Source organism: Neophocaena asiaeorientalis, unplaced genomic scaffold, assembly GCF_003031525.2.
Source record: "Neophocaena asiaeorientalis asiaeorientalis breed wild unplaced genomic scaffold, Neophocaena_asiaeorientalis_V1.1 scaffold177, whole genome shotgun sequence".
NCBI lineage: Eukaryota > Metazoa > Chordata > Mammalia > Artiodactyla > Phocoenidae > Neophocaena > Neophocaena asiaeorientalis.
This window is the reverse complement of record NW_020172779.1, coordinates 22976964-22997936: the sequence shown is the minus strand read 5'-3', so window position 1 is coordinate 22997936 and position 20973 is coordinate 22976964. Positions and strand designations below refer to the sequence as shown.

Below are 20973 nucleotides of genomic sequence, written 5' to 3'. Positions count from 1 at the left end.
CCGTGGCCTGCGCAGGCTCCGCCCCGTCCCCGTGTCCCGCTCGGCCTCTGCTCCAAGGTCGAGCCTTTGGGAAGTGGGCCTTTTCTCACCAGCCCCCAACCCACGTGCCTCTTCGTGCTTAAGGGCCCAGAAACCCCAGCCCGAGGGCTCCCGCCGCGCCTCCTCCTTTGCAAGGCCTGCTCCAGGCCCTGGGGTCCCTTGCAACCCTGCGCACTGGAACTGGGGAGTGGGGGTCATGAGGCCCTGCAGGACTTGCCCAGCTCTGGCTCCACCCAGGGCCCCTCATGGGCGTGGAACCCCTGTCTTCTCCCCATCCCAGGATGCCCCCCAGGCCTCCCTGCTGACCCACTGCCTCTGTCCAGTGCTCCCAGGACTGCCGGCTGAAGAGTCGCTGCTGGACTCCAGCCCCACCACCATGGGCAGCCCGGAGGGGCGCTTCCACTTTGCCATTGACCGCGGAGGCACCTTCACAGATGTCTTTGCCCAGTGCCCAGGGGGGCACGTGAGGGTCTTAAAGCTGCTCTCAGAAGACCCCGCCAACTATGTGGATGCCCCCACCGAGGGCATCCGCCGCATCCTGGAGCAGGTGGCCAGGGCAGAGTGGTGGGGTGGGGAGGGACCTTGGGGCCAGAGGCCTGATGGCTGACCACGTGGTTCCCAGGAGGGGGGCATGCTGTTGCCGCGGGACCGGCCGCTGGATACCAGTCGCATCGCCAGCATCCGCATGGGCACCACGGTAGCTACCAACGCGCTGCTGGAACGGCGCGGGGAGCGGGTGGCACTGCTGGTGACTCGCGGCTTCCGAGACCTGCTGCATGTGGGCACCCAGGCCCGTGAAGACCTCTTTGACCTGGTGAGTTCATCCACGCCAGCAGGTGGCCAGCTCTGCAGCGCACGTTTTCCCTGGAGTGCCGTGGCCCCTCAGGGAGGGCGGTCCTTGGAAGGGTCAGTGCCAGCCCAAGGCCACCAGCTGATAGAGAGGAGGTTCCGGGCACTCGTAGTGGGACGCTGCGTCCCCCTAGCCCTGACTGGTCACGTGTTGTCCTATGCCTGTCTGCCGCTCCGCCCAGTCTTGGACCCTGATCCTCACCCCCACGGTTGGGCTCTGGGAAGGAGCTGCCTTTGTGGGGGTGGGGCAGTTGGCTGCACTCAGAGGCCTGGGGGCAGAGAGCCGCCCCCCGGGTGGGCCTTCCTGGGGCCACCCGCTCTGACTGTGTCACCCTGTCTCACTGTGTCTCCTGGGCCTGTGGACTGGCCTGTTGGGACACATCTGCTCACCTGCATTGCCCCACCCGTGCAGGGCCCCAGCAGGGACCCTCAGGCCTGGGACTCCTCTGAGCCTCTGCCTGCCCTCAGGCCGTGCCCATGCCCGAGATGCTGTATGAGGAGGTGCTGGAAGTGGACGAGCGTGTGGTGCTGTATCGAGGGGAGCCAGGTGCTGGGATGCCCGTGAAAGGTACGGATGCCCGAGTGTCGGGGCGCAGGGCAGCAGGCCCAGATGGGCCTTTGACGGGGCAGCGGTGGGCTTCCCTGCAGGCCGCACAGGGGACCTGCTGGAGGTGCAGCAGCCTGTGGACCTGGGGGGCCTGCGAGGGAAGCTGGAGGGGCTCCTGTCTCGAGGCATCCGCAGCCTGGCCGTGGTGCTCATGCACTCATACACGTGAGTGTGGGCTGGCTGGGGGTGCGGGCGGCAGGTGGGCCAGCGGGTGGGCAGGCAGCTCAGCGGCACTCGGACGCCATCGTAGGTGGGCCCAGCACGAGCAGCAGGTGGGCGCCCTGGCCCACGAGCTGGGCTTCACACACGTGTCACTGTCCTCGGAGGCCATGCCCATGGTGCGTATCGTGCCCCGGGGGCACACTGCCTGCGCTGACGCCTACCTCACACCCACCATCCAGCGCTACGTGCAGGGCTTCCGCTGTGGCTTCCAGGGTCAGCTCAAGGTGAGGCCCCCCGCCGGCCCGCCCCTGGCCACCCCCGCCCTGCGCCGCCCTGCCCCTCACTGCCCACCTGCCTGCCCACAGGACGTGCAGGTGCTGTTCATGCGCTCCGATGGTGGCCTGGCGCCCATGGACTCCTTCAGTGGCTCCCGCGCTGTGCTCTCGGGCCCTGCTGGGGGCGTGGTTGGTTACGCAGCCACCACCTACCGGGTGGAGGGTGGCCATCCTGTCATCGGCTTTGACATGGGAGGTATGAGGGCCTGAGGGTGGGGTCCGGGGGAGCCTCAGATGCCGGGCTGGGCAATGTCAGGCATCCAGGTCTGTGGGATGACCCCTTACCACCCCGTCTCCCACCAGGCACGTCTACCGACGTGAGCCGCTATGCTGGCGAATTTGAACACGTCTTCGAGGCCAGCACAGCTGGTGTCACCCTCCAGGCCCCCCAGCTGGACATCAACACTGTGGCAGCTGGTGGGGGCTCCCGCCTCTTCTTCAGGTCAGCCCCGTCCCGCACCTGGGCGGGACCCCCAGCCCTGCCTCCCAGCCCTGCCTCCCAGCCCACCTCCACCTCCAATTCCCCTCTCCAAAGGTCAGGCCTCTTCGTGGTGGGGCCAGAGTCTGCAGGAGCCCACCCTGGCCCCGCCTGCTACCGCAAAGGTAAGAGCTGGCATGTGCTCTGCCAGTCCCCTTCCCACACGGCCCCGGCCCAGCGACCCCTCCAGCCCCACCCCCACTGCCCGCTCCCGGCGCTCACCTCCAGCCCCACACCGTGCACACCTCCCAGGAGGCCCCGTGACCGTGACGGATGCTAATCTGGTCCTGGGTCGCCTGCTGCCTGCCTCCTTCCCCCGCATTTTTGGGCCGGGAGAGGACCAGCCACTGTCCCCGGAGGCGTCCCGAAAGGCCCTGGAGGCTGTGGCCACTGAGGTCAACAGCTTCCTGACCAACGGGCCTTGTCCGGCCTCCCCACTGAGCCTGGAGGAGGTGGCCATGGGGTTTGTGCGTGTGGCCAACGAGGCCATGTGCCGGCCCATCCGTGCGCTCACGCAGGTACAGCCGCCTCTCCCCTCACCCAGGGGTGGGGGACAGGATGGGGGAGGGCCGGGTGGGGCAGGGTAGGCCACTGATCCCCTTCTGGCTCCCCAGGCACGAGGCCACGACCCCTCGGCCCACGTGCTGGCTTGCTTTGGGGGAGCTGGTGGGCAGCATGCTTGCGCCATCGCCCGGGCCCTGGGCATGGACACCGTGCACATTCACAGGTGTGTCTGGGTGTGGTGCGTGTGTCCTGGGGCCGGGGGGCCACTTTGGGAGGCACCCCACCCTTTCGCTGTGCGGTCCCTGTCCCCCTAGGCATAGCGGGCTGCTGTCAGCACTGGGCCTGGCCCTGGCAGACGTGGTACACGAGGCACAGGAGCCCTGCTCCCTGCCCTATGCTCCCGAGACCTTTGTGCAGCTGGACCAGAGGCTGAGCCGCCTGGAGGAGCAGTGCGTGGATGCCTTGCGGGCCCAGGGCTTCCCCAGGTGGGGCTCCGGGGGCTGCCGGGCCAGGTGGAGGGCCTGCCGCATCCGAGCCGCTTCACTTGGGGCCTCTTCGGCGGCAGTCAGGGAGGGGTGGCCTAGGTGTCCTCAAGGGTACCCAGTGCGAGTGCCCTGCCTGTCGCCGTTGCAGGGCTCAGATCAGCACCGAGAGCTTCCTGCACCTGCGCTACCAGGGCACGGACTGCGCCCTGATGGTGTCCGCCCACCAGCACCCGGCCACTGCCCACTCACCCCGAGCCGGCGACTTTGGGGCAGGCTTCGTCGAGAGGTATGTGAGCTCCGCGTCTTGGGAGCCCTGGCTGGCGTCCGCTGGCCTGGCTGCCCGCCCTGATGGCTCTCCGCGACCTCCGGGTGTGCAGGTACATGAGGGAGTTTGGCTTCATCATCCCTGAGCGGCCAGTGGTGGTGGACGACGTGCGGGTGAGGGGCACTGGCCGCAGTGGCCTTCGCCTCGAGTACGTCCCGAAAGCCCAGAGTGGGCCTCCCCCGGTAGACAAGGTTGGTGGCCCTGCCTGTGCCCGTCCACCCACACCCACTGGGACACGGGGACAGGTGTGGAGGGGGAGACGCAGGGAGGGCACCGGCCCTAGGAACTTCGCTCACCTGACACCCTCCTCAGACGACCCGTTGCTACTTCGAGGGGGGCTACCAGGAGACTCCCGTGTACCTGTTGGGCGAGCTGGGCGCCGGGCACAAGCTGCAGGGGCCCTGCCTCCTCATTGACAGCAACAGGTGGGCTGAGGGCCAGGGCCACGGCTGCCGGGGCTAGGGTGACCCGTGGGGCCCAGGCTGCAGGAGTCTGAAGGGCTCTCGGGTCCCTTCCTGGTTGGGCTGCTTCTGGGCCTGGGCACGTGGGGTCCCTGCTTGGAAGGGGTGTGTGGCCTGGCTCCTGCAGCCCCTTTGCTGCCCTGCCCGCAGTACCATCCTGGTGGAGCCAGCCTGCCAGGCGGAGGTGACTGAGACTGGGGACATCCGCATCTCCGTGGGGGCTGAGGCCCCCGGCACGGTGGGTGCCCAGCTCGACCCCATCCACCTGTCCATCTTCTCCCATCGCTTCATGAGCATTGCTGGTGAGTGGCTTCCACCATCCTGCTCCCCCGCCCTGCTCCCTGCGGCGCGCCAGGCAGGGGTGTGGGGAGAGAAAGTGTGAGCCGGGGGAAGGGGCGGAAGCGGAAGCCGTCCTGCGGTGGTGCAGGCAGTGTGGCCCTGGCCCTGGGATGGCACAGCCCCGCTTGCACTGCAGGCCCTGGGCAGGGTGGGTGCTTTTCTCCTCCCGGCACCACGCGATCTGGGCTCTGCACAGTGAACCCAGGCTCTGTGCCTCAGCACCAGTTTCTTAACGTACGAAGCAGGGCGTAGGGTTGGTGGGGGCGCCGGGCAGTGGGGAGCAAGGGGGTGTTCTTCATGAGTAAGATGTGGCTCGGCCATGGCCTCGCAGTGTCTGGGTGGAGCATCGCCCGCTTCGGGTCCTGGGTCCGGGACTCAGAGGCCTTGAAGGCGGTGGGCCCTGCCTCTCCGTACCCCGGGAATGCGCTGTGGATGGGGTGGGGCCAGCGGGCATCTGGTCACTCTGTGTCCCCAGAGCAGATGGGCCGCATCCTGCAGCGCACGGCCATCTCCACCAACATCAAGGAGCGCCTGGACTTCTCCTGCGCCCTCTTTGGACCCGACGGGGGGTTGGTCTCCAACGCCCCTCACATCCCTGTGCACCTGGGTGCCATGCAGGAGACGGTGCAGTTCCAGGTTCGGCGGGCCCCTCTCCCTGCCCCCCGCCCCTTGCGCAGGCCCCCTCCCCACTCTGCACCCGTCTCCTGGCTTCAGATCCAGCACTTGGGGGCTGACCTCCATCCCGGCGACGTGCTACTGAGCAACCACCCCTGCGCGGGGGGCAGCCACCTGCCAGACCTGACCGTCATCACACCGGTGAGGGTCGCTGCCCAGGTACCTTGGGTGGTAGGGCCGCCGGCGCCCCTGACTGTTGCCCTCACCCCTAGGTGTTTTGGCCGGGTCAGACGCGGCCTGTGTTCTACGTGGCCAGCCGTGGGCACCACGCGGACATTGGGGGCATCACACCGGGCTCCATGCCCCCCCACTCCACCACCCTGCAGCAGGAGGGCGCCGTCTTTCTGTCCTTCAGACTCGTCCAGGCGGGTGTCTTCCAGGAGGAGGGTGAGTGGGAACGGGTCTGGGGTGGGGCTGAAACACCTGGCCGCTTCCTGCAGCCAGGCTGGGCTGGACACGGGGATGCAGCCCCCACTGCCCCCCCTCCCCCCTGGCCTAGGCCGGCCTCCAGGCTGAGGGAGCTGGTCGGTGACCCCCCAGGGTGGTTGCAGATCGCCTCTCAGAGGTGATCAGACGAGCTGAGCTGAGTTCTGCCTGGGTCCAAGGAGGCCTGGAAGGTTTGGGGGTGGGGAGCTGGCCAGGACACCCAAGGGATTGGGCGCAGGAGCGGAAGGAGCCTCTTTTAAGGTGGGCGGCTGCTGGTGGCGTTTATGATTTGCACTGGGTTTGCACTGGGTCTGGGGACTGCAGAGACACGGCAGCACCAGCGGCCAGGGGCTGCAGGCTCTCGGAGAGCTTTCCTGGGCCTGGGTCAGTCACTGGGCAGTTGTGAAGGGCTTCAGCTGGGCCTGAGCTGCCTGTGCACCAGGCAAGTCCCCCGCCTATGTGCAGGGTGCATGGAGGCTCCTGCAGGCCAGGCAGGGGGCGTGGGGTGGGGGCAGCTGCTCTCGCCCTGGAAGATGCTGAGCCTCAAGCTGGGAAGCAACGGTGAGGGTGTTTTGGAGGTCAGGGTTGCTAAGTGGTGGGATTTGGGCAGCGGGGAGGGAATCAAGTTTGGACAGCTGTAGGATGGAGGTCCTGGCACTGCAGTTGCCAGGAAGGTGGGACAGAAACTGCAATGGGATCTGGGGGTCAGGGACAGCTGGTGTGAGAGCCCTGGGGGCATCCCAGAGTGAGAACAGGTGATGTGGGCAGGGTGGAAGGTGGGGTAACAGAGCCACGGGCAGCTGTGGGTGCTGAGAACACGAACAGAGTGACTGAGGCCTGGCTGCTCCCTTGGTCAGTATGGGGTGGGGGCAGAGGGTAGGGGTCACCGAGGGACCTGTGCAGGCATGTCTGGCAGAGGACCCAGTGGCCAGGGAGCCTGGGAGGACCCTGATGCAGACTCAGGAGGGGAGCTTTCCCGAAGCAGGGAGTGGTCCACAGGGCCAGAACCTGTACTGCTGCCCGAGGTGGACGCCTTGTCCAGATCTTTTGGGGGCGGTGGCGGGGCGCACAGGCAGCCATGCTGGCGCTCTTTCAAAACGACTGGCTGTGGCGGTGAGTTCGGGGCCCCAGGGCTGAGGGCAGTGTGAGTGTGGGAGGGTTAAGGGAAGTGGTTTTTCCTGCTGGGAGAGGGGAGGGGAGCCCAGAAAAGGCTGGAGCGTGTGGGCCAGGTGGTGGGGAGGTAGGGCAGGAGAAACGAAGGAGGGAGGAGAGTTTGCTGAGGGAACCTTCCCCCTGCCCCGCCCCCTGCCCCGGGTACCTCCAGCCCACGTGAGATCATGCTCACGGTCAAAGCTGCTTGTCCCATCCTAGGGTGCCCTGGGGCATTGTGGTGTGGGAAGAAGGTTCAGTAGCTGATGGAGGGAAGCTGGGGATTTTCAGGGACCTGGAAGAGCCAGCAGGGTAGTGGGGAGCCAGTGATGGGCCAACATGTGGTCCCTGCAAGTGCCCCAGCAGAGAAGTACAGCAGGTGGAGCAGGGCACCAGGTGGCCCTGGGACTTTGAGTGGCTCAGTGGCGATCCCATCCATTCAGCGGTAACTGAAGCCCTGCGGGCACCAGGCAAGATTCCAGGCTGCAGCGGAACACGGAACCTGCACGACAACCTGTCAGATCTGCGTGCCCAGGTGGCAGCCAACCAGAAGGGCATCCAGCTGGTGGGCGAGCTCATTGGGCAGTACGGCCTGGATGTGGTGCAGGCCTACATGGGCCACATTCAGGTGGGCTGGGGGGGAAGGAGCAAGCCAGCAGCTCTGTGCCTGCCCCAGGCAGGTGGACGGAGGTGGGGGGCACCTGGCCCACCTGGAAGGTGGCGCGGCCGTTACTGAACATACTCTCCACCAGGCGAACGCTGAGCTAGCTGTGCGAGACATGCTTCGGGCCTTTGGAACCTCCCGGCAGGCCCGGGGCCTGCCCCTGGAGGTGTCTGCAGAGGACCACATGGACGACGGTTCTCCCATCCGACTCCGAGTGCAGATCAACGTGAGTGAGGTCAGTCTTGGGAGGACGGACCTCCCCAGGCATCAGGGCCGTGGCCACCCGGCTGCTGACTTCTCCCCTCCTCTCTGGCGGGCAGGGTAGCGCGGTGTTTGATTTCAGCGGCACGGGGCCCGAGGTGTTCGGCAACCTCAACGCGCCTCGGGCCATCACGCTGTCTGCGCTCATCTACTGCCTTCGCTGTCTGGTCGGCCGCGACATCCCACTCAACCAGGTGTGCAAGGGTGTGCTGTGCACACGGACAGCAGGTCAACCCCAAGCCCCATGTCGCCCTGAGGGAGCCTGGGGCTAGGTCAGCCCAAGGTCGGACTGATCCTAGGGATGTGTGTGGTGTACCTCCCAACTCTTCGTGAGCACCGGCCCCTCTCCCCACAGGGCTGCCTGGCACCGGTGCGTGTTGTGATCCCTAAGGGCTCCATCCTGGACCCATCCCCAGAGGCGGCGGTGGTGGGCGGCAACGTGCTTACGTCGCAGCGGGTGGTGGACGTCATCCTGGGGGCCTTCGGGGCCTGCGCTGCTTCCCAGGTGTGGTGGGCAGGTGGGCACAGCTCTGGGGCTGCTGGGGGCGGGGGGAGGGGGGAGGGCTGCAGGCTGCGACTGGCCGAGAGGGGACGCACCCCCAGCCAGTGCAGCGGCCACTTGCCCCTGCCAGGGCTGCATGAACAACGTGACCTTGGGCAACACCCACATGGGCTACTACGAGACGGTGGCGGGCGGCGCGGGCGCGGGCCCCGGCTGGCATGGGCGCAGCGGTGTGCACAGCCACATGACCAACACACGGATCACCGACCCCGAGATCCTGGAGAGCAGGTGAGCCGTGCAGGAAGGGGTGGGGCTGAGGAGCCGGGCCTGGGCTGGAGCGGGGGCGGGGCGGGCTGGGCTGAGACCCTGGCCCCGCGCAGGTACCCAGTTATCCTGCGCCGCTTTGAACTGAGACTGGGGTCTGGGGGGCGCGGCCGCTTCCGGGGCGGCGACGGTGTTATCCGCGAGCTGCTTTTTCGTGAGGAGGCGCTACTGTCAGTGCTGACCGAGCGCCGCGCCTTCCAGCCTTACGGCCTTATGGGTAAGTGGCTCCCTTCCCCTCTCCCCCCAGCCCATCACGGCCCTCAGTCCCCCACCCACCTCCTGTCCCATCTACCCCCCTATTCCCCCAGCAACTCCCCACGTCTCTCACTTCCTTGCCTCCTGGGCCACCCCCACCTTGCCTCTTCTTGCAGGGGGTGAGCCCGGAACCCGTGGCCTAAACCTACTGATCCGGAAGGACGGCCGGATAGTGAATCTGGGTGGGAAGACCTCGGTGCTTGTGTCCCCCGGGGTAAGGATTGCGGCCTGGCCAGGCCCATCCCCGCCCCCACCCCCAGCTGCCCTCATCCCACAGAGTGAATGGAGTTGCACAGATAACTAGAGACGGAGTTTAATTTGGCTCCTGAAGGATGGGGGCTGCAGACTCTGGGGTCCCAGCTGGCTGCTGTGGCCGCACTGCCCCGCCGGGGATGGGATGGTGGCAGGAGACAGGCAGAGCCCATCCCCACGCTGAACCTCTCCTCTGCCCCACAGGATGTGTTCTGTCTCCACACACCAGGCGGCGGGGGCTATGGGGACCCAGAGGACCCCGCCCCTCTGCCGGCGTCGCTCCTGCAGCCCCTAGCCTTCCCTGAGCGGGGCAGCGTCTATGAGTACCGCAGGGCCCAGGAGACTGTGTGAGGGAGGGCCCCGCACAATAAAGATCCCTGAAGTCGTCCTGTTCCAGTGGCGGCTGGCCAGGCTCACGTTCTGCGTCCCTGTCTTTCCACCCGTGCTGGCACCTGTCTCCTCCGTACCTGCCTTAGGAGGGCTTGCAAGTCCCACAGCCAGGTGGTCCGTAAGCCCCGCCAGGGCGGTGCTGAATGTCACCCGTTCCACCTCTTGGGGGCAGGAGTCAGGTTGAGGGGTCGCCCCAGCGCCAGCAGGCCCAGCACCCTGAGCTCTGGGCTCTGGCGCATACTGGGCTCAGAACGCCTCCGGGTCCTCCTCGGTAGGTGACGCAGTCCAGGCGCCGGCCCGCCAGTGCTCAGGGAGGGCCTGCCAGGGAGTGGCGGCGCCCTTCCTCCTGCTCCAAGGCCCTGAGGAGGGTGGCAGTGTCACCAAGGTCAGGGCAGCCCTCCTTCCGGGCGTTGCCTGGCCCCCAGGTGGCCACTCACCTCAGCATCTCCGCGGAGCAGGCCACGGAGTGGCGGAGACGGCAGGATCTCAGCCGCGTTCCTGGGGAGGGCGGAGGAGGGCGGGGAAGGGCGGTATCAGTGGGAGCCTGGCCCGCGAGCCCGCCCTAGGTCCGTCCGCCCCCAACCGCGGCGCGTCCCCGGCCGGCGGCGGTCCCGGAAGCGGCTGAGCAGCTGGTGCCGCTGCTCCCGCGCCTGGTCTGCGGAGAGGCCGGCGCTCGGTGGGCGGGGCCGCCCGCCCGCCCCGCTGCAGCCTCTTCTCACGTAAGCGCGCAGTTGTCGAAGTTTAGGTCACCCAGGCGCACACTGAAGGCCACGGCCTCGTCACTTTGGCGGCTCTCAACCTCGGACAGCTCGGCCCAGTCCAGCAACAGCGTCAGCTGTGTGCGGCGCAGGAGCCCGTCCTCTGCGGGGCGGGGTGGGTTGGAGCGGAGGGACGGGGAGGGAAGGAAGGCTCAGTCCGAGGTGCCATTCTGCCTCCTGGACACCCAGCTGCGCCCGCGCCTTCCCCCGCCCCGCCCGGTCCCGATCTGTGAGCCCACCAGCACTCGAAGGGACTGGCGGCGCCTGGGGCAGTGAATAAACGGTGGGGGGAGGGGAGGTGCAGACAAGGATTGGGGCTCCGCGCAGAGTGAGGGGGGGGGGCGGCCCGCCCACGAGCCTACGAGCAGCCAGTCGGGCTCACCCCTCGGCGAGTGCAAATGCGTGCAGTGCAGGAAAGCCCACGATGCGGCGCCCGTCCGGGATGCCCAGCTGCGCTTGGGGACCTTCGCGCGTTCGACCCCATGCCCCGCCCCCTTCCGGGTTCCGGAGCGCCGCGGCCGGTGGGCGGGCACCTGTGCAGAAAGTAGTCCCTTGGAGGCCAGCGCATCCTCGCGACGTGCGTGAGGAAGGACTGGAAATCTGCGCGTAGCAGCGGGTAGCGCGAGGCCAGCAGCAGCCCGCTGCCCAGCAGCTTCAGGTGTAGCCCGGGCTGCAGGACGAATGTGCCACGTCGTACGACACCGGGCCCAGATTGGGTGCCAGGCGGCTCAGCAGGCGTCGCTCTGCGCGAAGATGGAACACGTCCTGCAGGCACATGAAGTCCAGCCTCGCTGGCACGGCACCCCTGCACTGACCAACTGCAGCCGGTAGCCCCATAGGGCGAATGCCGCAGGCCGGCAAGCAGCACGGCGCCCACGGTCTCGGCCCGCCTCTGGTTGTGCGCCAACCCGTCGGGGAGCAGGCACAGGTTGACGCCGAAGACGCCGAAGCTGCGCGCGGGCTCAATTGGGGGGGCGCCAGGGCGTGGGGGGCGCCCAGCACTGCGGAGGGGGCTGGTAGCAGAAGGGACGGCGCCAGGCTTGCAGCAGCAGGTCCGGCAGTGCCACAGGCAGGCCGACAAGCAGCGGCAGCGGCAGAGCCGCTCCGGCGCTCAGCCAGATCTGGTCGCTCGGGCGTGCGGCCGGCGCCCAGCAGCCCAGCAGCTGGTCCAGGGCCCAGCAGGCCGAGAAACGTAGCGCGCGGGCCAGGCCGGAGAGAGCGTGCAGCACAGGGTGCGGGCAGGGGGAGGGCCGTAGGGCGCAGGGCGTCGGGGGCCAGTCGGGCGGGCATGGCGTGGCGCGCAGGGCTCTTGGTAGCAAGTCTCTCCGACGACTCACTGGCTTCCAGCGTGCGAGTCGACTCGTTCGTGCGTGCCCGGGAGCTGCAGGGGAGTCACAGGGGTCAAGGCCACGTGGCACAACTTGTGCGCGGAGGCGGCAAGGCGCTGAGCCCCCGCGAGCCTGGGGGTATGGGCACAGGCGGAGCCACCGGGGAAGCCGCCCGTCTTCTCACCCGCACGGAACCACGGCGGCGGTTGGAGAACAAAAGGGAAAGCGAAAGAGACCCTGGTCCCGCCCCAGATCCTTCTCGCCCCGCCCTCCCCTGAAAGCCGAAGGGAGAACCCCCAGACCCGCCCGATGGGAGCGACTTCTGGGTGCAGCCCACACCAAGTGGAGCGCGACACTTTTTAATGCGGGCCGGCGCAGCGACAGGGAGTGGAGCGCGATGCGCGCTGCATCCCCCTCTCCCTCCTCCCGCGAGTCAGAGCGTAATGGCCCCGGCGCTCCCGCTGCCCAGACTGCGGGATCTTCCCCACCCCGACCTGCTTCCCCTAAGTCCGAGGAAGGGGCGGACTTGGAGAGGCCTCACCAGCCACCGGCTCAGCGCCGGGCACCGCCCACAGTGGAGGCGGCTCTGTGACCCTCCCCCAAGAAGCTTCCAATCTGGGGGAAGGGCTGTTGGTTCGGCCCCGCGCAGCAGGCCGGGCCGCCGGGGCACGCGAGCCAGGTGGAAGCCAGCTCCGCATCCACGAAGCCTCTTGCACCCGCTCTGCTGCCATCCCAGGACCGAAACGCCTCCCGCTTGCTCAGGCGCTGCCCTGCCCTCCACCTTCCTAATTCGAGCTGTGAACCAGTTCCTAGAGCTCTTAAGGTTGTCTCTTAAATTGCCCTGAAGTTTGGGCCAGGGCTGCCCTTCACACCTACAGACATGGAGGAGAAGGGGCTTCTGCTCTCCCCCGCAGCCCCCAATTTTCCAGAAATCCCCGATACCTTTTACAAATCAAGATCTGGTGCTGGGTGTGCTCGTTGCTGTGGGTTTGTCCTATTGCTAAGCCTTCTCAGCAGGCAGAGCTAGAAGGTCTGTATGTGTAGCTCTCTGACATACCTATACACAGAGGCCTTCCCTGCCTTTCCCAGGGGTCTGGCTTCATCTCCTGAAGTAGCAGCCCGGCAGTGAGGGGAGCAAGAAGACGGAGCTCTGGGGCCAGAGCACCCCAGCACGCGCTACACCCCTCTCCTCCGCACCCCTCGCTGGTTGCTGACGAGATTCCCCTGCTTGAACCCAGACCCAGGGGCTCGTCTGTTCGCTTGCGATCCTCAGGCTGGCAGGCAGCAGTGCTTCCAGAGCCTCCTCGGCTGGGGTCCGCATCCCCACCAGCTCCTCCCCTTCTTCAGGCAGGCCCTCTGCTCTGTCCCACACTGCTCTCCTCTCCTCACGCACGTCCTGAAGGGACAAGCATCCTGGCCTGCACCCCTCTGCATCCCGCACTCTCCATGAGCCCTTCCTGCTCCGAGTATATAGGTCACCTCCGGGAATCCCACCCCACCCCATCCCCACTCCTGCTCTCCCCTGCTCTGTTCGGCTTTCCATCGGCCTGTGCACCTCAGCTCTGCCCCTGCAGTAGGTGGGATCTGCCCTTGCCGGCTCTGACTCTCCCAGTCCGGTCCCTTCCCGCGGGGCCTTTGGCAGGGACCCCGTCTCCCTGGGCTGCGCGGTGCCCGGGTTCCTCCTGGCTCCCCTCCCTTCAACGTCCTCCTGCCCTCAGTGAGGTTCCAGAAGTACTTGTTGCTACCTCGTGCAGAGGGAGGCGCTCCCACGCCCACATCCTTCTCTTGACGTCGCCTCTGCCTCCTGCTCTGTGCCCAGGCCTCAGTTCCATGCCCGTCACCAGGCCTGCTGGCACACCCACGACCCTTGCCTGCCAGCTGGGCTCCTTCCTGCTTCCTGCTCTTCCCCCTCCAGGTCTCAGGGGCTCCTGTGCTCCCACTGCCAGGCCAGCTTTGGGGCCTTTGGAACATCCCCCTTGGTAAGACAGCTGCTGAGCTTTGGTCTTGGGGCTCTCCCCAGGGGCCCCGGAAGGGGCATGAACCTACAGGGCAGGCAGGACTGAAGGGGAGCTGGGGAGGCGGCGCCGGCGAGCCCCCCAGAGGAGGCAGCACCAGCCAGGAGTACCAGCACAGGCCCAGAGGCCAGCGTCTGAGGCGAGCTTTAATGGCTGTGCACCCAGGTGCGGGCCACAGCGAGCCAGCATCACCAGATGAACATGGGCTTGCCGTCGTCGTGCGCCAGCTGGCTGAGGCAGGAGAGCAGCAGCAGCGCATCGGCGAGCATGCTGGGGTGCACGGTCTCCACCAGCACGCGCTGCAGGAAATCCACAGTGTAGGAGACGCCCTCGGACGTGGCCAGCTCGGGCCGCTCCCGCAGGATGCCATAGGCGTTCACCAGCTGCTCGGTCAGTGCCGGGTGCACCCGCCCGTTGTAGCCCAGGCTCTGCAGCCGGTTCATGATGCTTGTGTAGCGCTGTGTGAGCGTCTGGCACAGCTCCTCGTCCAGCTTGTGGTCACTGGGGTTCAGGGAGGCCTGAGGGGACAGCAGCCGTCAGGGACCCTCTGGCCCCACCGCAGCACATAAGCAGGCGGGCAGGTGAAGGGCGACGGAGGCCAGGGGGTACGGTTGTGGGAGGATCCCGATCCGACGGAGTGTCCTCGAGGGGGGTGTCCTGGAGGCCCTGAGAGAGACGCCTGTGGGCTCTAGGGCGAGGGGAGCCCTGTGGGCTGAACCTGAGCAGAGAGGTCCCAGAGGCCCCATCACCTGCTCCATCCACCGCCAGGGATTCGGACTGAGTGGGGGCCACAGGAGCTGGGGACAGAGAGCATGGCTGGGGGTGATGAAAGACGAGGGGGCCTCCCAAAGCCCCCAGGGTTGCCCGACCCGGGAGACACCACCGCCTCCTGGGTCCTGCCCCGCTTCCTCTCAGCCTTTCCTCCGGGCCCCCCGTCCCAGCACCCCAGGCTGCCTCCTCAGCACCCCGCGGCCTGCACACCCCACTGCGGGCGTCCCTTCCCACCCCTCATGCTGCACCGATGACCCCAGGCCCAGAGCCAGGGCCCTGAGTCCCAGCGCTGGGGGTCTGCTGCCACCGGGTGCCGTTCCCAGCGCCTGGACCCGGGGTCTGCTGCCACCGGGTGCTGGCTCCTAGCGCCTGGACCCGGGGTCTGCCAGCAACCGGGTTCTTTGCCTCCGTCTTCATCACCTGTGACCGCCCTGCCGGGCTGAGCTGCGTCCCGCAGCGTCACCCCCCTGCCCCGTCCCTCCCTCCACTGCCCTCTGGGGCCTCAGCTCTCTTCTGCTGTAGCCATTTGAAGTTCTTCATAATTTTGAACAAGGAGCCCTGTGTTTTTGTGTGCACTGGGTCCTGCAAATTAGGTATCTGTCACTGGTACCGCTGCCCCCAGGCCTGCAAAACGAAGGTCTGAAGTGTATGTAGCGGGACAGGGTCTTTCCCCGCTAGAGCCCCCCTGCACTTTCCACTGCTCCAACTTCCAGGGCCGGGGCAGACCGGCAAGGACCGGACCTGGCCCTGCTCACCCTCTTCCCGCAGGTCCCCAGGCGTCCACCAGGCTGGCTCCCAACCTGCTAGGCATGCCGGGAGTCTGCTCAGGCACCGCCTTCTCCAGGAAGGCCTCCCTGTCCGCTCCCTGGATGGTCACGTGAGCAGAGCACCAGGCTGATGCCCCCAGAGCCCTAGGCTCGCACCTCTGCTGCCTGGGGACACTAGGACGGGCCTGGCTTCCTGACCTGGGCGCCTGAATCTCCTTGCATTTGCCTGTTTCCAGGCCCCGGTGGGACAGACGGCAGGAGCTCAGCCGGCATCTGTGGGTGAGCAGCGGACCTGCAGCTGCTCACACCGGGGCGACCGGGGAGCAAGCCGGTGGATAGCGTTCAGCCTCGGCCCCTGCAGGGCATCGAGAGCCGTCACCTGCTCACCCCTGGCCGTGGCTGGGCTCCTGCTGTGTGCCAGGCTGGGCACACGGAGCTTAAGACACGAGCAGGAGTCCGACGGGGGCACATTTACGCTGAGAGACGAGGCCAGGGCTGCCCCTAGGAAGTGACCCCTTGAGAGCGGAGGGCGACAAGGGGGAGTGGGTGGGGAAGAGTAGGACAAGCACGGCAACAGCACGGGGGCAGTGGGTGTGGGTCCCCGCCCCCAGTCCCCTCAGGCTTCCCCTGAGAAGCTGCAGGCCTGAGCGGAGTGCCCTGTCCTAAAGGCTCAGAGTCGCCTGGTGGGCTTTGTGGTTGTAAGAGAGCGTGCTGACCACGGGCAGGGGATGGACGGAAGCTGGCGAGAGGGGGTGAAGGGTTCTGTCCATCCATCCTCACTCTGCAGATCTCCGAGCCCTCCCAGTTCAGGTGTGAGCAAAAGGCCCTCAGAGTTTACAGTGAGGACACGGCCCAGTAGAGGGATGGTACTGTGAGCGCTGCCACTGGGGATGGGGTCCTGGAGGGAGAGGTCGCTGAAGCGAGGCCTGAAGGACAAGGACAACGGAGGGAAGAAACTTCCAGGCTGAGGAGCAGCATGTGTGGCACGGAAGGTGCCAGGACGCCGGGTGCAGAGCAGGGCCCCCGGGGAGGGTCGGGTCCGACGGCCGCCACCACGCTGAGTGTGAGCCTCGCGTTCCCTGCTGGGACTGCAGGAAACACTGCACCGCCTGACAGCGCTGCTGTGGGGACACAGGAAACATCTCTGGGGGCGTGGAGCACAGCACCCGGGCCAGTCAGCTCTGCTGCACGGGGGTCACGTCTACAGGCGTAGGAGTAGAGAAGGAGGGGCGCCCAGGGCGGTGAAGTTGGCCCCGGTGAGCCCGGGTCTGGGTGGAGAGAGGTCCGAGAGGCAGAGCTCCTGACGGCTTTTCTTGTTGACTGAAGCCCTCGGAGGGAGATAGTGAGCTCCCCGAGGGCAGAGACTGTGTCTGGCGCCCGCTGGGCATATTCTGAACGCTTGACGCTAGCCAGGCCTGAACAGGTGGAGCAGCGAGCTAGCTGTGGACCAGTTAAGGTGACAGCAGTTTGGACCACGGGGTAGGAGTGGAGGAGAGAATGTAGATGTGGAGGTGGACGTGGAGAAAATCAGAGTGGATGGGAAGAATCTTTACAGGGCGAAGCCGCAGGGCCTGATGCTGGAGGGGATATGTGGGGGGCGGGGGCGCGGGGAGGCACATAGACTCACACCTGCGAGACCCAGCACACGTGCTCATCACACAATCTTTCCGTCCTGGACCACACACGGCACCGACCATGCGCTCAGTGAAAGGGGAAATGGCAGCAAACACCAGAGAACCAGCGTGGCGCGGCCCTCATTCTCCACACACAGGGCAGGCGTGTTAGGAGCCAACGCTCACGGGCAGCCAGACGCCCCTCAGATGGTGGTCCCGACGGACTCAGGGCTTAGAGAGGAAATGCAAGGCAGTTCGTGAGATAGTCAGACCTGAGCAGCCACACGGCACCCCTCTAGCCTGCAGGGCTGCAGCCAGAGTGCCACCAGAGTCAGGCTGGAGCCTTGGCGGACATAGCCGGGGCTGCCGGGAGACCGTCGCTTTCCCCAACCAGCCTTAAACAGCAGAAGCCTCCCGCTCTGCCTGGGTGCTAGAACAGGATCCACTCTGGCTGGTGTTCCCCTTGTACTGGCCGTTGAGTATTTTGAATAGCTCCCTGACCAGAAGGAACTTCCTTGTCCTAAATGTAGTTATTTAAAAACAAAAGAGATGTAAATAAAATGATTTAAGAGCTCAACCCAAGAAAGGAAAGGAAAGCAAAGCTAACGGAAGGAGAAGGGAGGAAACACCCTGAAGGGTCAATAGAGAGGACGGGCAGAGTCCACACCCTCCACCGAACGGGGCAGCGCCTCCCCCTTCTTTTAGGTAAGGAAATGCCCAGCTGAGACCACCGCGTGTCCCACCATCCTGCAGGGGGACCTGATGTCACTGAGTCCGAGCCAAGGGGTGGAGCCTGGGACGTCGAGCACCACCCCCCAGGCCGAGTCCCAGGACGCGGGGACCCTGACGTGTGCGAGGGGCTGGTCAACAGGGCCCCACAGCCCTGTGGAGAGATAAACCTCTGGCTTATTAAGCCATGTATTCCTGTCACAGAAACTTGGCACGATCTCTAAAAATGTAGCGAAGCTGCAGAACTCATAAACAGCAAACAGAGCCTCCCAGGGCGTCTATAAAACACCAGGGATGAAGTGTGGTTTATGAGCGGAGTGTCTTCTCATGTGTATCAGTATGTTAACAGAAAAGGGAGGGGGAAGAAAACTGTGTGGTCATCTCAGTGAGAGAGAGAAACAACATTCTAAAACGTTCAGTATTTGTTCACGAGTAAGAAAAAACCAAGCACTCTGAACAACGGAGGAAGAGGGAACTTCTTCACCTGGTGAGGCAGACGCTGAATGCGGCTCACCTGGCTTCTGTGCTAGTGCATTCTAGCACCTTCCTGAACTCTAAGAGGCTGGACGCTAAACATCACCTATTCCAGGCTCCCCTGTGGCTCAGGTACCCCTCTGACCTGGGTTTCCGCCCAGCAAGCACAGGCGCGTGGACCTCGTCTCCTGGAGGAGACAGGCAGGGGACTGGGTTCTCTGGAGAGTGCACTGGCTGTGGCACTGGTTCTTCGGGGCGGCTGTACCAAACAGCAGGCCTCCGACTAGGTGTGTGCGTGCTGTTCCCGGGGCAGCGACAACGATGGCGTGTTCACTCCCTTGCCGTTCTGGCATTTTTACTGGCTGTGTAGCAGGCAAGCCCAATTTGGTGTCCTTCCTGGAGCCTGTCTGAACACCTAAACATTTATAATAAACCCCTTTCTGCTTATATCAGCTAGTGTGGATTCTGTTATGTGCAACCAAGGATTCTGACTGATTTGTCGAAAGAAGATCTGGCAAAAAGCCTGGAACACACATCGCACTTAACTGGAAGACTAGAAGTGTGTGTTTGTAATCACGTCAGAGACAAGATGAGGTTGCCTTATGATCTGCTTTTAAAACATGCTGTATGGGACTTCCCTGGTGGTCCAGCGGGTAAGACTCTGAGCTCCCAATGCAGGGGGCCCGGGTTCGATCCCTGGCCGGGGAACTAGATCCCACAGGCATGCCGCAACTGAGTTCGAACGCTGCAACTAAGAAGTCCACATGCCGCAACTAAGAAGTCCACATGCCGCAACTAAAAGATCCCGCATGCCGCAACTAAGACCCAGCGTGGCCAAAACAAAAAAAAATTTTTTAAGTGCTATATGATATGATTGTCTACAGAGGAAAGCCCAAATGATATACAGACTATCAAAACTAGCGAGGGGGTTTGACAAGGTAGCTAAATAACAAATCAGTACACAGAAATCAAAAATGTTCTGAGCAGGCCAATGCGTTGGCCTAGAGAGCATCCGGGGGGGACCACGGGCAGGACTGAGGTACCACCCTCAGTCACCCTCACACTGATGCAGCTGGACTCAGGGTCTCCTAGGACAAGGGCGCAGAAAGGAAGAGAGACAGAGCCTCTCCCGTGGAGCAGATCTTTGTGTTTGGGTAGAAGAACTGACAGTAGTGAGCACTGGGATAACTTTCAGTTGAGCTTAAAAGACAGCATAACTGTCTGCGAACTTACACAAAAGTAGATAGCCACGTTCTGTGAAAAAAGTCAACGAGTCCTTATTGAATATCGGGTTCCATTACAGTTTTCAGCGTTAAAGCTCTACGGCATTCGGGAAGCAAAGGACCCCAGTTGGCCGACACCAGGTTTCACCTGGTTTGGTGAATCTAGGTAGAATTTAGGGGTTCTAGCAACCGCCAACATTGGAGTTCAATGTGCAGAGAAATAAACAAGATGTCTTGATGAAGGGAAGTAAAAGCCTGGGCAAAGTGGAATTAAATGCAGGTGGGAATCAACGAATGATCCAGCCAAGTAGGCAGGATGGCTTGAGACCAGGAAGCATCTTTATGATCCTCAGGTGGGACCAGACCTCAGTCAACCTGCAGAGGGCCCTACAGAAGGCCAGCCAGGGGCTATCCTGAAGACAGCTTCCGTGCGGGTGGGCTGCAGTGCAGCAGCTTCCTGGGGACAAGGGCAGCAAGTGTATGGTCCCGGCAGCTCTGGTCATTGCTGGATGGAAGGTGCATGGGGCCGGAGGCCATGGAATCGGTGACGGCGGCCGACGGGCAGAATGACCCGGTGAGTGCTGCGCACCCAGAGGCCGCCAAGGTGGAGGCTGAAGCGCAGGCTCAGGGGCACCAAGCTCCTCGACTTCCTTAAATACCAAAAAAATTGCCTTACGTACGTTCTGCTTCCTTTTCTTGCCTCTTCTCTAAAGAGTTGCCATTCAGTGCCGGGACTTAAATTCTCCGGCATAAGCGGTAACTCGCAGGCAAGGTGGAGAGCGGCGTGGAAGGGGAGGACCCGCACAGCACACACCCTCCTGGAGGGTCTACCTTATCCTCCGTATAAACAGCAGTTTCAAACAACCAGAAACCTCTCTCCGCAGTTTGATGTCTGACTTCTATGTGGGCAACTAGACTTTCACTTGTGATTAAGTGTAGTCTTCGCCAGCTAGATGTCAGATGCAGCATTTTAGAGACATAAATACTGTGCTTCTCCCGCGTCATCTGCCAATTTTTAAACAGCCGCTGCCAGGCTGCACTCATGGCACAGCAGTGGTGGCCGTGGTCCAGGACAGGAGTCAAGGGTCGTCAAACCCAACACGGCCAAAGTCGGCCCCGCTGACACAAGCAACACAGGGATAGCCAACATGGCAAAGATGGGAAACTTCCCCAGTTCAACCTATAAACCAATGAAAAACTAGAACTAGATTTTTCTTGGAACTTGCCAGACTGATCCTAAAATTCATATTGAAGAGCGAAGGGCCAAGAGGAGCTACGACGATCTGGAAGAAGAGATGCCCAGGCTCCCTTGGCCTCCCAGGATTAGGACACTGTCACCTGGGCAGGGCCAGACCTGCAAACCTGGAGCCCACACTCGTGGGACTGGGAGAGGGGACCGAGGCGGGGCTGGCAGCTCCAGCCTTAAATGGGACTCGAAGAGTACAAACAATAAAGGAAAACGTGGGACTTCCCTGGCGGTCCAGTGGTTAAGACTCTGCGCTTCCACTGCAGGGGACGCGGGTTCCATCCCTGGTCGGGAAACTAAGATTCTGCATGCCACGTGGCACGGCCAAAAAAAAAAGAAGAAAGAAAAAGGAAAAGGTGGATAAAAAACGTGGATTATTTCGGTCTCATTAAAATTACAAACCTAACCAACGGACACCTTAACAAAAGAAGGCAAGCTCAAACCGGGACACGGGTGAGCCCACTGTAGCTGAACGCGATTCCTGCCCACTCACAGACCCAGAGCCACAGTCCATCCACGGATAAGGACGGCCAGAGAGGTAGGGGCCGGGAGCACCGAGGGCTACTT

General features: G+C 64.1%; 3 protein-coding genes across 4 annotated transcripts in view; 1 reads left to right on the top strand and 2 right to left on the bottom strand.

Moving 5' to 3' along the window:
* The first annotated feature begins 113 nt into the window (after positions 1–113).
* On the top strand, positions 114–9508 carry OPLAH (5-oxoprolinase, ATP-hydrolysing). Of its 2 annotated transcripts, none has more exons than XM_024741067.1 (26): positions 114–586; positions 662–853; positions 1357–1456; positions 1537–1660; positions 1746–1941; positions 2023–2188; positions 2296–2434; positions 2528–2595; positions 2723–2988; positions 3085–3197; positions 3289–3459; positions 3608–3745; positions 3837–3975; positions 4097–4209; positions 4396–4547; positions 5060–5220; positions 5299–5400; positions 5472–5646; positions 7278–7462; positions 7587–7724; positions 7819–7953; positions 8115–8264; positions 8392–8549; positions 8642–8802; positions 8957–9054; positions 9297–9508. In XM_024741067.1, exons 1-26 carry the CDS (start codon positions 236–238, stop codon positions 9441–9443), a joined length of 4038 nt encoding a protein of 1345 aa, XP_024596835.1. In that variant the 5' UTR covers positions 114–235; the 3' UTR covers positions 9444–9508. The 2 variants fall into 2 exon arrangements, with proteins under 2 accessions (XP_024596835.1, XP_024596834.1); XM_024741066.1 differs by having other exon boundaries at positions 115–586; positions 7587–7733.
* An 86-nt stretch (positions 9509–9594) lies between these two features.
* On the bottom strand, positions 9595–12299 carry LOC112397014 (uncharacterized). Its single transcript, XM_024741029.1, has 6 exons — positions 12110–12299; positions 11578–11744; positions 10623–10773; positions 10202–10343; positions 9920–9980; positions 9595–9841 (listed from the first exon to the last, which is right to left on the bottom strand). The coding sequence occupies exons 1-6, from the start codon at positions 12297–12299 to the stop codon at positions 9629–9631; spliced, it is 924 nt and encodes a 307-aa protein (XP_024596797.1). The 3' UTR covers positions 9595–9628.
* Positions 12300–13255: 956 nt separating this feature from the next.
* SPATC1 (spermatogenesis and centriole associated 1) overlaps positions 13256–20973 on the bottom strand; it is a 17725-nt gene continuing 10007 nt past the window's right edge. Inside the window, exon 5 of the mRNA XM_024741116.1 lies at positions 13256–14101. Coding sequence (XP_024596884.1) covers positions 13772–14101 — 330 coding nt within the window. The 3' untranslated portion in view covers positions 13256–13771. The remainder of the gene's footprint in view (positions 14102–20973) is intronic.